Raw genomic sequence first — 16,060 nt, forward strand, 5'->3', positions numbered from 1 at the left:
CATGCAAGAAACACTGAGGAAAATGGCGCTGATGCCTTTATACCCGAAGAACTGCAGACGCGTCTGGTGAAGTGAACACCAGCCCCAGACTTTGGAATCCGGCCGACCGAAGGGCTGCCTGACGACAGGACAACCCATTTGTAAGGACTGCAGATGCATGCCTATCGGACATCTACATTTATGGTAGGTACAAAACTGTACTTTTTTTCTTTCAGCCAACAGGTAAATCTTTTCTACTTGCTTAGATAAGTAGTGGAAGACTTGTGCGATGCAATGAGAATGTCACGTACTGGTAAAGAAAGATCATTCTGCCTGGCGATCAAGGGAATTGGAGTAGCCAAGCTGTGAGCTTCAGGCTGTCCAAGTTGGGATGAATCAGGTTCTGCGGATGTGAGATCAACTCCAGGGTTGGATGGAGAATCCATGGTCGATCTAGTAGGTGAGACCAAAAAACGGGGAACCAAATCTGACGAGGCCAGTATGGTGCTATGAGGATCACCTTGCTCTTCAACTGACTGGCTTTCTTCAGAAACTGGGGAAAAGGTGGGAATGCATAAAGAAGACCCGAGGGCCAATCATGGACTAGAGCGTCCCTGGGTGACGGTCACAGAGGGGGAATCAGGGCGAAGTAGTTGCTGCATTTGTAGTTGGTCGGGGATGCAAACAGGTCGTAGCAAGGACGGCCACAGTGGTGGAAGATCTCCGCCATTATCAAGGGATTCAGGGACCACTCGTAAGGTTGTAGAATGCATTTGTTGAGTCTGTCAGCTATTACGTTGAAACTCCCGGGATTGTGCATTGCTAGAAGAAAACTGTTGGTAGCCATCGCCCATTGCCATATCCTCATGGCCTCTTGACAAACTGGGTAAGATTTGGTTCCACCTTGTTTGTTGATGTACCAGACCACCTCCATGTTGTCTGATTGAATCACAATCGTCCCAGATGGCAGCAGGGGATGGAATGCTTGCAATGCCAGAAGCACCGCCCTCAGCTCTGGAACATTTATATGCAGTTGGGCCTCCAATTCGGACCAGGTGCCTTAGACTGTCTGTCCCTGACAGCCCCCACCCCATCAGGGAGGTGTCCGTGGTCACTGTTGCCTTGGGTTGCTGGGGGAAGAAGGGGCGAGAAGTGACGGAATGCGTCATCCACCAATTTAAAGGAATGCGTCATCCACCAATTTAAGTCGTGTTTGCACCTGTGGGTTACTCGAATCTTGGCCGAAAGAGGATGATGAAAAGGATACCATTGGGTGAGCAGTAGCCATTGTCGAAGCCTCATATGAAACCTGGCCAGGGGAACAGTGGTGATGGAGGCTGCCATGGAACCCAACAGCTGTAGGACAGAGTGAGCTTTGGATTTCTCTCTTGAAAGGATTGGGATCAGTTGTTGCTTTATCCTTAAAATTCTGTGCTCTGGAATAGATGCTCTGCAATTCTTTCTATCCAGGATGACCCCTATGAATTCTGTGGACTGAGATGGGGTGAGATTGGATTTTTGCCAGTTTATGGTTATGCCTAGTCTTTGTGCAGTGAGGAGAGAGTATGCCAGTGCTTCTTCCAATAGATGTCTGGTGGGGGTGGAAATGAGCCATTCGTCCAGGTATGGAAACACCTGGGATCCTTGTAATCACAAGTGAGCTGTGACCACTGCCATGCACTTTGTGAACACTCTGGGGGCTGTAGAGAGTTTGAAGGGCAGTACTCTGAACTGGTAGTGACTGGCTCCCGCACGGAAGCGCAGAAATCTTCTTGATGGTCTGGCCACTTTTATGTGGTAGGACACATCTTGATCTATCGAGCACATCCAATCGTCTTTTCCCAAAAGCGGTAGGATAGACTGTATTGTGACCATCCGAATTTTTGTGTACTCACAAACTAGTTCAATACACTGAGATCTAAAAGTGGTCTGCAGTCCCCGGTTTTCTTTGGCACCAAAAATAGTCTTGAGTAGAATCCTGGTCCTATCTGGTCTGGAGGGACTATTTGGATGACTCTTTCTTAGCAGCTTTTCTGTCTCTAGTGCTGCTTCTTCCCTTTGACTGGGTGGAACATCAGGAAGGTTCTTGAAGGGATGAGACAAAGATCGAAGGGGATATGGTAACCTCTGGTTATAATCCTTTGTACCCAAGAATCGGTGGTGATGGTTAGCCAGGCAGAAGGGGTACAAGGAGAAACGACCCCCAACCACCTCCAGAGGAAAGTAGTTGGGCTGCTCTTCAGGAGCGCTGGTAAAATTAGCCAGGAAAGGTGTCCCTGGAACCCTGGTTATGCGGGCCCCATCTGCCCCGAAAGGGGCGTCTTCTCTGTGAGTTTCCCCCTCTGTCTCTAGGGGAGAACTCGGCCTGTGTGTCACGGAAAGGACCCTGAGATTTCTTGAACCATATCTTCCCACTCTTTTGGTTTCGGGAGAAAGCATTTTGAGGGGAAGAATAACGGACACCTACGGCAGAAAGGGTCTTACCGTCCTGTTCACATCTGGCCAGTGTGCTTTTAACTTTAGGTCCAAACAACGAAGAGGCCTCAATAGGAGCGTTAAGAAAGCAAGCCTTAAAGAGTTCTGCAAAATTGCACAAGCGCATCCAGGCTTGTCGTCTCAAGACCACAGCTAAACCCGCCGCTCTAGCTGCTCCTTCTGATTGAGATATCAGTCGCATAGAGGAGTTAGATATTGACTCAGTGGTGGCCAGCTGAGAGGCCACTTTGTCACGGACCTCGTCAGACATGGCACCCACCAAGGTTTCAGAGAGCTCTGAAATCAAATCCATTTGAAGCCTGGTAAAATGTGCCATATAATTCAGGGACCTGATAGCAAAGGTTGCTGATGCAAAGGTATGCTTCCCTATCCTGCCCAGTTCCCCGGGACTGTTAGGCGGGTGGACAGTCTGGCTTTCTTCTTCCACCAGATCATTTTTTTTGCGGCTGCCACCAACAGGGCATCCACAGGAAGACTTTTAGACCAATGGGGATCCATAGCAGGTGGGGACAATCTTATCTGGCCTCCGGGGAATAGCCTCGATGGTGTCAGGAGCCTTCCACGCACGCTGCACAATGAGCCGGACAAGTTCATCGGCAGGTGGAATAACCCAGGAGGTAGGGGGCCGGGCGTGAAAAGCCTTTAGGAACACAGACTCCTCAGAGGGTGGATTAGAGGGCTGCTAGTCACCTCTCTGTTGAAGGATTTCGAGGATATCACCAAAGGATACCTCAGAGGGTGACCGAGGGGATCCTTCCCCCTCATCAAAGTCTGTGTCCTCAGTGAGGGACTCTTCTGTGGAGTTTTTTGGTGAACTTCCTCAGAGGGAGAAGCTGGGGAAGACAGCAGAAAAGAGGTTTCCTGTGGGAATATGTCCTTATGCCCTTGCACCCGGTGTCCGCTAGGTGCGACTTGTGAACACAGTGGACCAGAGGAGGGCGGGGGAATAGACAGCACAGTATCGCCAGCAGAAGCCAGAGCCTTCTCCATCAGTTGAAAGGCTGGTCCACCTGAAGAGGGGTGAGTGTCCAGGAAAGTGGTCACCCCTCCCCTAAGTGGCTCAGCCTGCTGACCCGGAGTCCACGGATGGCTGTGGAACAACAAATTACGCATGTCACAACTGTCATCCTGGATCGTAGCAAAACTCTCCTGCCGTGAAGGCAACTGCGGTTACTTAGTGAGATCTGTAAAGGGAACCGTAGAGGGGGAAGACTGTGCTAAATCAATGGACTTCAAAGTCAATGAAGGAGGAGAATAAGAAGGGGTCTTTGGAGATGGGTGATCACCTCCCAAAGAAGGATAGGTCCTGGGGGGTGGGATACCTCTGGCCAGAAGCACTTGATCCACAAGACGCAAAACGTCATGTTCGGAAAGGCTTCTAGTGGACCTCACGGAGACTGAGGGAGAAACAGGTCTGTCTACAGAAGACAGGCTCTGTGCCCACCTCACCAGTCTGCACTGAGAACAATGGTGCCGAAAGAGACTGGACTATGGGTGTCTGCACCGAGGTAATCATTGGTGCTGAGGTCGCAGTCTGCACTGACACAAGGATCAGTGCCGAAGTGGTTGCCGGTACCGAAGCTGTAACCGACAGAATTGGAGCCAATAACTGAGGCGTCGGTTCAGAGTAAGATGTCGGAGCCAACGTGGTCAAGGTCTGCTCCGACTGAACAGTCAGTGCCGATGCAGTAGTCATAATAGTCTGAACCGAGGAGCCCCTCTGTGCCAATATAGTAAAGGCTACAGGAGAAGACGGAGCCGAAGGCCTCTGTGTCGAAGGTCTAGGCACTGAAAGCACTGTGGCTGACTGAGTAAGCTCTGAAGCAGAAACTTTAGCCTTCTTAGGTCTTGGTTGGTGGGAGTCCCCAGCCGGGGATGAAGGCAAAGATTTGGCCTTAGTAGAATCATCCAAAATTTTCTTAGGAGGGGTTGAAGCCTCCGACCCAGAAATAGCCTTTGAAAAGGAAGATTTGAGAAGTCCCTTCAGCAACGACTTATTTTTCCTCTCAATCAAGGATCTATTGGAAAACTTTTTACAAATACCACAGGGCGGGTCAACAGATAAGTGAGAACAACCCAAGCAATAAATGCACAAGGAGTGTGCATCTGACGTATGTAATTTGTGTCCACAATCAGAACACCTTTTAAATCCTGGACTACCTTTTTTATCTGCCATGATAGAAAAGGAGACAGAAGAAAAGGTACCAGCAATGGTACGAAAGAATACCCGAGGGTAAAGAAGAAAAGGAAGGGATTACCAACGATCGTAAGGGGAAATACCTCGTGGTAAAAAGTGCAGAGTAAAGAGGAGAAAACTCAAGAAAATATGGTCGCTAAATGCGATAGGGTAAGAGACAACAAAACTTTTCTGACAGAAAAGGTTATATGTAAGACTAGTCTGACAACAAATATCTATACTTGGCTCGAGAAGCAGCTTGACATGACCGAATGGCAACACAGCAAACAAAATCTGAGGTAACAGGGAGAGGAGACTATGGGTAAGAGTTTAGCTCGAGAGTTTGTAGCTGACGCAAGCTTGGAAAATGGCCGGCTCAGTTCAGAGGTCGGAACCGATACCCATACGTAAGGAATGAACAAGGATTAACAATATCAGATTTGTTCTTACAATATCAGTTGCTCTAGGAGTGAACCATCTCTGATGGATCAGAAATATTCTTTCTCCATCCATATTTGAGTAAACATCTCATCCACCAGCTGCAGCTTTGAAGTTTCCTTCAAGTTTCGTATGTCTTTATTGTAATATGTAGTATCAGAGCTATGTTTTTTCTTGATTTCCAGAAAAAAGCTTGGAGAAAGTGTGGGAAATGATCTGACTGGCAGTGGGGATGAGTGTGCTTATGTAGCTACCTCATTACATCAGAGTATGCTTTGTTATGGGCGTACTTATTTGTACAAGCATGGGAGTTTGCAAAAAAAATCCTGAATTACAATAATGGAGTAGAAACCATCACTCAGAGTACTTGCTTGAGTCATCTGTACAAGAAGAATGTTAGTTCTCCCTAGAAGGTGCCTCACTGAAAACACAGTCCATTTCAGCAGGGATTTTAGGACTTGTATAAATTCTGCTGCTTAGAGGCTGTAATAGAAGTGGGATTCTACTCTTGGGTCTTCATGGTTTCAAATGAAAGAAAGGATTCTGTCCCTTTTTGAAATTCAGTAGTGTCATCCAGCACCTCCACTAATCTTGTTTCGAGATGGTGAGCTTGCAGCGGTTTTCTCTTCCTGCTGCTGTAGAGTTCCTATTTGCACTGTTAGGGATCCTTTAGGGAGGTGTTTCCAGCTCTTCAAGCTGTCAGACAAGCCAGTCCATTTTGTATAGCAGATAAACAAGTGAGAAGACTTGCATTTGTGCGCTATGGGTGGACAGGTTGTGTTTTTCTTGCAGTGAATGAGAGACATGGGCATCAGTCTGTCAGCATTTCACATCCTATGGAATGTGAATAAGCTTGACAGATTGGGTCATCTGCAGTCCTGTTCACATATACCAGATTTGGAGGCCATGTCTGGTTCAGTTTTAAAAAGTGGGGTTACTGTAGAGATGGACTTTTTTTGTTACTTTCAGGAGATTACAGTGTAACTGCTCCCCCATTCTGGTCAGTGCTGTAAAGCAAGAGGGAAGTGGCACAGGACTTGATTGCCGTTATTTGGCCTAAAACATTCCTGTGCACCTGTACACCATTCCAAGCAGTTACTGCCTCATCATAAAGCTCAAAGAAAGATCAGCATTTATTTTTATTGCCCATGGTGACTTTAAAGAAGATGGTTCTATACACTAAAGTCTATATTTGTGCAATTAAGTTTTGGCCCTAGCCAAATGTGCCCCTCCCCCCATCGTTAATTGGGTAATGCCGGTGTCACTATGCTTCGTAGCTGCTGATGTAGACTGCAAAGTGATTCTGCTAAATCTTGCATCTGTCACTGAATCTGCTAGGAAGCTTTCTGCAGGCGTTTTCCTCCATATGGTAATTTAGTTTAATTTGGATGAAGTTTACCCCCTACTACCCCATTTTCTTCATTTTCAGATGATCTTCACCTACCATAGACACATTTAAGATTAAGGCCTCAGTTTTTCCAGGATCCGGCTGCATGCATCAGCAGTTTCTTTCCATCTTGACACTGTGAGGGTTAGGATTGTAGCCTAGCACCAACTGGGCAAGCAGTTCTTTAAAGAGCTGCTACATCTGTCTTAACTACTTTCCTCTATGGCATCTGAATATCTCAGATGGCAAGTTTGCCCATCCACCATTTGAGACCACTGGATTGATGACACTGTGTATGTATGTGCATATTGACATACACGCACACACAGATACATATATATATATATATATATATATATATATATATATATATATATATATATATATAGTGTGTACATAAGTACATGTATAGATACACATACACATGTAGATATATATAGCTATACATGTATATAAATAACACACACACATACAGGTGTAGTAGGTAGCTGTTAATATTTTTGACAACATTGTCCTTAATGTTTAACGCTCAGTGTATTGAATGTTATTCAACAAAATGTATTTGCTGCCGGAAAAGGTGTGTGTGTGGTTGAGATTAGAAGATAGTTTTAGTGTAGTTTCTGTATGTACACACGCATGTCCTGTGTCTTGATTAGTGGTATTTTTAGGGAAATGTTTTTTTTTTTTTTTCTTAAGGTGATTTGCAGAGCTAGGGTTGGGGCAGTAGACTGAGCATGAGGATGCAGGGTGGTGCAGTACTAGTGACTTTGAACAAATTGGCAAGCTTTAAGCATGCATTTGTAGTCATCGTGTGACTTCATATTGCATGTCTTCATTAAGTGCATCTACTCCCAAGTGTGGGATCTGCATAAAGTAACTAAATAGTGATTTGATGAAATAGAGATTCCTTATCGTACATAGTGCCATGGACACAGCATGGCAACACAGAGCAACAATTACCACTCCCTTCACTGCAGTTTGAGTCGAACCTTAAACTTGTCTAGATATAGAAAGTGCTGTCTTAATTCCCCCTTCCACCCAAGTGTGCATTTGGTGCTTCATCTGATATCTAGCAAAGGTTAGATGTTAGGGAGGGTGTGAAATTGACGGCTATTCAGATGAAGTTTAAAGGTACTTCATTAGACCTCAGATATCCAGTAGCCAGAAACAGCAACTTTATTTCACAACATGAAGGGTAACATGCATCTTTAAGTCTGCTTTTATGTTCTAGTAAGAGTTAATATATAGCAACTTTGTTATGATTTAATGACCTTTAAAAGAAAAATGGCACAAGATAATAGTCGGTCTTAACATGGTTGCTAAAATGTAATTTCCTGGTGCGTTTTCATGAGTAGAGCACATTTTCAGCTCTTGTTTCTTGGAATTTAGTTGCACTGAGTGTTCTTCATTACTGTTATTGAATGTTCTGGCTTTGTATTTCTATAGGTACTCAGGATATCGTGTTTGGAGAAGTCGATAGATAAGGGAAGAGGAAGTGTTTGCTGTACTGTGCTTGCTGGAGCAAGGTGAAGTCCTTCTGTGTCATTTGTCAGATGCCCTGCCGATCTTCACATTGTCACTTTGTGTTTATATGTATACTTTTGAAATGGCATTCCTCTAGGAAAGGGTAGAATGCTGTTTATCTGTGAAATTGGACCTTATAAATAAAGTGACAACATAAACATTTACTCTGCTGTATTTTTATTTTGCATTGTATTTCTTTTAAAAGTGTTGCTTGCATATCAGTTTACAGAGGCATGAGCATTCAAGTTCATAGCTCTCTTTTGTCAACCTAACATTGAAACTGTGTTTTTGAAAATGTGCTGAAGAGCAGAACTTTATAGTGACTATGGAGTTGATTTTTTGTAAAAGGGTGGTCCTTTTGCATGGAGTAAGGGAGATCTGCCTCCCACATAAAATCTTAATGTACCGCTAGTATGATTTTGCAGTATTTTTTTTGAGCAAGCTTCCTCGTATTTCCAGGCTTAGCTTGGTTGTGTTTTTTTTTTTTTAATTGACCCCATATCTCTGTGAATTAGAAAATCTAAAAATAGTTGACAAATTAAGTGATTCACCTGAAACATTTACCTGTCTCCTTTGGTTTTAGCACTTTTCCATTATGCGTCCCATGTAATATAGCGAGGCAGCTGGAGACGTGTATGCCACTTCACCTTAACCACAGGTCAGTGGCTAATAAAATATGCACCAAGATGGTAGCGTAACAGAACAGTATTCTGAAAGAATGCTGATCAGTTTCAGGTTGAAGCACTTAATGCATGCCTTGCTATTTTTGTATGTACACAAGTATTCCCTGTACTTCCTTGTTAAGCACTCTTGATACAAGTACTACTGATGTTAAGATTGCTGTTCAGTTAAGCACACTGTAGTTAACATCAGTGGTATAGGGCTGAAAAGGTCTTGTCAACCATCACAATATTGTCTGTTTGGCGGCCAGTGAGTCACTTTTACTAGAAGAATATAACTGCAGTGGGAGGGAAGTTGGTGATTGTACATGTGCCAGAGCTGACATGCAGACGATAGTCCTGTGCCTGGTTTTGTCAGTGTTGTAACTCCCTTACTACATTTACTTGACACTGATATGTTGAATACAGAGAACATAGGTAACCCTGATACAGTTGTGTTGCAAGAAAACAATTTTATATTGCAGGTATGCCACCGTCCGTGGATGTCAGTGCATTTGCTGGTGTTGTTTGGGTCCAATTAGGGTAGCCTTTGCTAAATTTTTGATGCTTGCCTATGGAGAACAAGCTTGCAGGGCTGTGACTGCTGCAGGGATGTCATATTACGGAAGCCATTTTCATTCTGTCATTATTACAGCTGTAGACCGAAGAAGCTTCATGTGAAGAAGCTGCATTCCACCAATAAAATCTGATTTTGAATGTGTGTAATGTAATACTCAAATTGCCAGTGGCACATCTGAATTACGGTTCTTCAAGTAAAATTCAAGAGGCAGAATTCTTAGCTCATGCAGGAATGTGGAGATTCTCAGGGTATTAGTGACTGAACAGATGAACATAGGAGAGGGCTTTTAGTGTTTGACTGTAACTGGGATATCTGTTTCATTTTGGGGTAGATCTTTAAGGAGAACATATGCTGCAACAGTTTTTGTCCACCTTCAGCAACATTGTTCCAGCTGTACTGGAGTACAGTACTACTTTCATGAACTTTGTTTATACTTTTGTCTTAGGAATGGGGTTCATTCCCATCATGGTATTAGAAACCCACAATACTTGAAGAAATAAAAAATATAGTTCCTCTGCTGTGTGAGCAGTGTTTTTGAATCACCATGTTCATGTGGCACATGTTGGTCCATGCAAGTGCAGAATTGCTACTTACTGTCTTGGTTCTAAATGCCACATGGAAACCATCGGGTTGCTTAACTTTGTTTCACTTCCCAGCTAGCCTTTATCATCACTTTATCTTTTCTTCAGGGTCTTAGATGAAACGGTTTGCTTCTGCAGTTTAGTAGAGTATAGTGGAAAACTTGTGACAGAATGCGTTGAACATTTTAGTCTATTACTTTATAATGCTGTTTAGGTCCATCAGAAACGTCTAAACTTGCGTGAGTTTGGTACATTACTATGGCATTCATATCCTTTTTTTATCTTGTTAGTCATATTGCTATCGTTGAACCGTTAACTGTCTTTAAAAGGAAATAAGCTTCAGAGTGCAAACTTGTGTGTGGAGCAATGTTCCATGTAGCTAGAGGAAAAACATGGAAGGAACATGTAGATAGAAAGACCCCCTCCCCCAAGTTCTTGAACTGAGTGCCAGTAGCACTAACAACATCAGATTAAAACTAAGGATTTTCATATAAGAGTTATATTTTATTCTGGTGCCACTCTTGATCTTATTGTCACTTGTAAACCTAATTTAAAAAATCTGGTAAGCTAACCAAAATTAGGGAAGTTGTCAACTCTCCTTAAAAGAAGTAATGATGATCAGAACTAAAAAGTCTAGAAGTGATGACAGTAACAAGTTGATATGACCGTCTTCAGAAGAGGAACTGAAAGAAACTAAACATGACCAGCAGTTTCTTTTTTTATTAGAAGGAACCCCTTGATAGTTCCCATAGTCAAACAAAAAAAGCAAATAGGAAGGGACCATAAAATGATTAAAGGAAGTTAAAAGTTTATACATATGAAGTCCTCCGTGCAGGTTCCTAATGAAAACATAATTTGGAATGCCCTTGCAGTGAACTGGTCACTTTTGCAGCAGATGGAAAGAAACCTAAAATGGTTAAAAAGTGTCTTATTTTGAAGGTCTTAATACAGATACCTAAGGAAAGTACAATTTGGAAGGTCGTTGCAGGGAACCCATATTTTGCCTCGTCCAGCAGATGAAGGGAGCCAATAAAATGGTTAAAGGGAGTTTCCACCTCTGAAGGATACAAATCCAGGTTTCTAAGGATAGTATAATTTGGGAGGTCTAGTGCATGGTGTTCTACTTTGCAGGGTTAATGACAGTAACATCTGAAAGTCATAAGTCTTCAGCTGCAGTTTAAGGCCTTTAGAGAGTCAGTGTTACTGGTGTCACTGGTACAGATCCCTGTTCGACAAATTGACTTACTGAGATGCAGTCTATTGGAGAAATGCTTTGTACACTTGAATGACATGTGCAGTGCATTATGTGTGTTGAATGGTTTCATCAGTGCGTGCATAGTCTCCCGGGTTAAATGCTAGATGTCAGCATCAAGAAACATTTTTAGCAGGTGATGGCTTATAACCACTGCCAGATACATGATAGAGGAGACGTTATTGAAAGCTAAAAAATAACCACTGAACAGATTTCAAGAGATGTGACCATGTACCTGTGTTTCAAGTGGTACACTTCTGTTTGGGTATGATTGATGTGACAGTGTACCTTTGTTTCAGGTGGTACACTTCTCCTGTATAGGTATGATTGATGTGACCGTGTACCTGTGTTTCATGTGGTACACTTCTCCTGTACAGGTATGATCGATGTGACCGTGTACCTGTGTTTCAGGCGGCACACTTTTCCTGTATTTGTATGATTGATGTGACCATGTACCTGTGTTTCAGGTGGCACACTTCTCCTGTATGGATATGATCATAATCGGAGCCATATATTCACATAGTTCAGACAGATTTAGTCAGTGTGGTAGCCAGCTCTACAGATGCTGATGAACTTTGAGGAAAGGGGAACTCGGATATCCTGTGAAGGAGCAGCTTCATCCAGCAGTAATCAAAATGACATGTCAAACCCATACGTCCAAAAGGGATGCAGCAGCATGTAGAACAGGACAAATCACACCTGTCATGAGCTTAGAGGTCATACACCTGTAGAAATTCATCGTGTCATTCATATATAACTATTTTTCTACCTCTAGCACTCTCTCCCCTTTCCACATTTTTCATCTCTCGGTGAAAGCCATAACGGTTTGTAAAGAAATGGTGAGTAAAACTTGAAACAGATAATCAATTGTTGAAGTTATTTTTCAGAGTTTTCTCAGCAAATCCCCACCATAAGCCATAATAGGTAACACCAGTAAAACAAGGGGAGTTTGTCTTTGCTTTTACTTCAGAAAAGTAGATGCCAAACAGGAGATGTCCCAGCACCAAGCTCTCAGACTCCTCTGGTGACGGTGCTCACTGTGAAGGCAACTTACACTATTATGATCTCCTTCAACTTGTCTGAGAGACAGATTGCAATCCTGCTGCTGATATAGGGGTTTATTCACAGTTCATTTAGCTTTTCAACTATGCCCAAGGGAGGGATTGTGTCAAAAGCCTTGGCCTGGTCAAGGTATGTGTTATGTACTATTTTAACTTCTTTCAAAAGGTCATAAAAGCAATGGATGAAGTCCACCAAGCTGAGTATGTATGACTTGCCATTCATGAATCCAAACTGAGACAGGACTAGTGTTTGGAGGATGTCCTGACTGAAATCAGTGTTGCAGTATTTCTGGTGTATGGGTTATTACTGCTAACATCTGGCTGGGTACCAAAGTTTTACCTTCCCTAGGTCGAATGTCCAATACATGACTTCAGCTCATATGCATTGGGGTATATAGAGTGGCATATGAATGTGGATCCCCAGAATATCTTACTACCAGCCCAAACACAGGCCGTGCATCCGTCAAACTGTTCGCTGTTTGGTCGTTGGCAGCTAAGTGCTGAGTTGGAGAACCTTCCTTTCTACTTGCACTGTTTTGTTGAAAGTTGTTAGATGTCAGCTAGGAGGGATAAGTGCAAGTGCAGTGAGCAGATTCCATACAAGGACTTGCATACCAAGTGTCTTTTTTTATTTAGGCCCAGAGGACAATCCTAAGTATTTTTCAGTCTGCCAGTCATTCATTCCAAAAACTCTCAGATTATGGCTTTCAAATCTTAACACCTTTCTAATGGCTCAGAGTCTTAAGTGCTTGACCCAGTACAGAATGGCTGACTCCTCATCCCTGGCTGTCCCTCTGCCACAAAAGAAAAAAACTGAAGAGACCTCTAATGGATCCACAGTCCAATAATTCTGACAGTATCACTCCTGAGACCTTGCAGACTGCTCATACATCTGAGAACTGCTTCTCGTTTTCAAGGAACCACAGCATCCATCAAATTTTAGTTAAGGAAGAGATCTCAGGCTCTCTAATAGAAGTCAAGCAGGGTTCCAAATCTCTGTGTCACATCCAGGCAGATGTTGCGCCTAAAAAGAAACTGAAGACTACGCATGTGGACACACCCTTGCAACTAGGGAAAAGGAGTAGATGGGCTTCTCAAGGGGGTTGTTCAATGTTGTTCTGTCTTAGAGACCTCCCTCCTTTGGGTTTCCGCAGCAACAGGCTACTCCTCAAAAACCTACCCCTTGTTTCTTCTTCTGATGAAAAATGGGAGTACAATTCTAACCATTCTCTGGACTCTTCCACTCAGCTGCATTCTCCATGGCAAATCTTTTCTGACCAAGTGGACTCCCTCTCATTGGATTCCCTTATTGAGGAAGCTTCATTTGAGGAGACTGTTCAGAACATGATGAAACACTTTGAATTGCAATCCAAGCAGATATCCGATGTTCAGAAGAGGTATTGCATCCTCCTGGAGATGGGTACTTCTGCCCCTTCTGTTGTCCCTCCTGTCCTTGACGCTTTCTGTACAACTGTTCTGAAGCTAGTTCTCTCAACCACCAGCTCCCAAAAGACTGGACAGGTTTTACAAGGTGGCTAATATTTCATCTCATGCCCTTTCCGCTTTAGACATAGATATTTTGAATAAAGGTTTATCATTTATACCTGGATTATTTGTGCCTGAAGAGAGTTTTGTTAATGATGTAACATTTTGTAGGAATCTAAACTTAAAATTATTTTTTCAGGACAAGGAATCCTCAGATATTACTGACGAATTCAGATACCACAGATCTTTGTGCATGCCTCCAATGAACCACAATGTGCTCATGTTCCAAAATTCTGTCATCAAAGATCTGCACTTTTATTCTAGGGATCATAGACCTAAGGCTAACAATATCTCAAAGATCGATGTGCAAAACATCTTTAAGTTAGCCAGGAATCATGAATTGGTTATCTTGGGGGCTGACAAAGGAGGGACAGTGGTGGTCCAAGATTGGACACAGATAGAAGCTATGAGGCAACTTTCGGATGTCCGTTACTGTACACATTTAAGTATTGACCCCACCCCCTACTTCAAAAAACAGATCAATGAGTTTCTGTCTTGCATTGGAGGAGGGCATTATTAATACAACCAAGTTGCATTTGACACCAACGGATCCCAGTCAACAATACATTTATTTCTTGCCCAAAATACACATAAATCCCCGCAGTCCTCCTGGTAGACCAATTGTTTCAGGGAGGGGTTCCCTCACTGAACCTTTGTCCCTGTTTCTTACTAAATATTTTAAGCCCTTACTTAAATGTGTAAGGGCTCGAATTAGAGATACCACTGAATTTCTCCAGGTCATTTCTGATATGCAACTTGAACCAGACTGGTTACTGTGTACATTAGATGTCAAAACCTTGTATACCAATATCCCGCATTGGGCAGGCCTGGAGGCCTTGGAATACTGGTTATACAAAACTGAAATTTGCCAGCCCGGCTTCAACATGTTTCTTATTGGCCTCACAGAACATGTGCTCACTAAGAATGTCTTTTTTTATCAGGATAAATGTTTCTTGCAGATACAGGGCACTGCTATGGAAGTGTCATTTGCCCCAATATATGCAGATTTATTCATGGCATATATTGAGGAACAGATTGTCTATGACTGCTCCCATAATTTGTTTATGGGGGAAATGGATATTTGGAAGAGATACTTGGATGATTGCTGGTTGGTTTGGAGATCGGATGTTGATTACCTTTTGGAGTTTATTAGTTATTTAAATGAGAATAAATGGGGAATACAATTTACGGTGAATTATGATAAAATAGGATCACCTTTTTGGATGTTCTAGTTATTAGGCCTCTGGATCATACTTTAATTACCGAAGTTTATTGCAAATTCCCTGAACACAACTCTCTTCTCCATGCCATTAGCTTTCACCCCCCATATCTGCAAGAACATTCCTAAGTCCCAATTTATGAGGATGAAATGCATCTGTTCTGATGAGGCCACATATGGGCATTTCAGGGATGACCTGGTATCCAGATTCAGGGACAAGGGGTATAAAATGGGACAAGTTCTGCAAGTTAAAAACAGTGTAGAGAATATGGAAAGGGATAACCTTCTCCAATACAAAGATAAACAGAAATGTGGGGGATCCCCTTTAAGATTTGTCACCACCTATGGTCTGAACACTGGTGTATTGATGGACAGTGTCCACTTACTGGAATATTTTGTTAGCTGACAACAGATTAAGTGAAATTTTGAGTAGTAAATGTTATTTTTCCTTCAGAAAAGGAAAAAATTTGGCGTCACACTTCAATCATTACAAACATTATTATGACAGAGATAAACACTATTCCGAAATCACACTTTCAGGGGAGTTCTTAATTGGTTTCTTTCCTTGCGGACATTGTGTCCACTGCCCCAGAATTCTTAAGACCAAAAGTTTTAGTAGTAAAAACACTGCTCACGCTTTTGATATTTCTTTCTTTGCAACCTAACACATAGACTGGGTAATATATCTTGCTATCTGCAGTTCAGCTTTTTATATTGGGCAAAGATCGAGACCATTGAAATTCAGAGTTTCTGAGCACCTTAGTGACATCAAACACCATAAACTAACCAATACCCTTTATAAACACACCATACTGCATAAAAATGCTGTGTTCAGCTTTACAGTGATTGACAGAATAGGTGGGTCCAGATCCAATAAATCTGGCTGGCATGAAATATTAAATGGTAAGGAGAAAAAATGGATTATTAAGTTAGGAGGTTTATTTAAACCTGTATTAAAGGAGCACCTCTAATTGGTCACATGTCTATTGTGTAATTATATATATAGAGTACTAATTGGTCACATGTCTATTGTGTAATTATATAGAGAGAGTAAAATTGTTGCAATTCATTTACACTGATGAAGGCCAAATGATAATATAGCTGAAACTGGTCTGATTATAACTCTATATGTGCTTTTGCACAAGGAAATAAGTTTTGTTGGA

The 16,060-nt window shown here is 42.5% G+C and overlaps 1 protein-coding gene across 1 annotated transcript in view; it reads left to right on the top strand.

The window, feature by feature from the left end:
- Nucleotides 1-8,164, top strand: part of NDUFS2 (NADH:ubiquinone oxidoreductase core subunit S2) — a 488,454-nt gene extending 480,290 nt beyond the window's left edge. The window contains exon 14 of the mRNA XM_044089959.1: nucleotides 7,923-8,164. Within this exon, the coding sequence (XP_043945894.1) occupies nucleotides 7,923-7,960 (38 nt within the window). The 3' untranslated portion in view covers nucleotides 7,961-8,164. The remainder of the gene's footprint in view (nucleotides 1-7,922) is intronic.
- The last annotated feature ends 7,896 nt before the right edge of the window (nucleotides 8,165-16,060 follow it).

This window comes from Protopterus annectens, chromosome 12.part0, assembly GCF_019279795.1.
Source record: "Protopterus annectens isolate FY-2018-M chromosome 12.part0, PAN1.0, whole genome shotgun sequence".
NCBI lineage: Eukaryota > Metazoa > Chordata > Ceratodontiformes > Protopteridae > Protopterus > Protopterus annectens.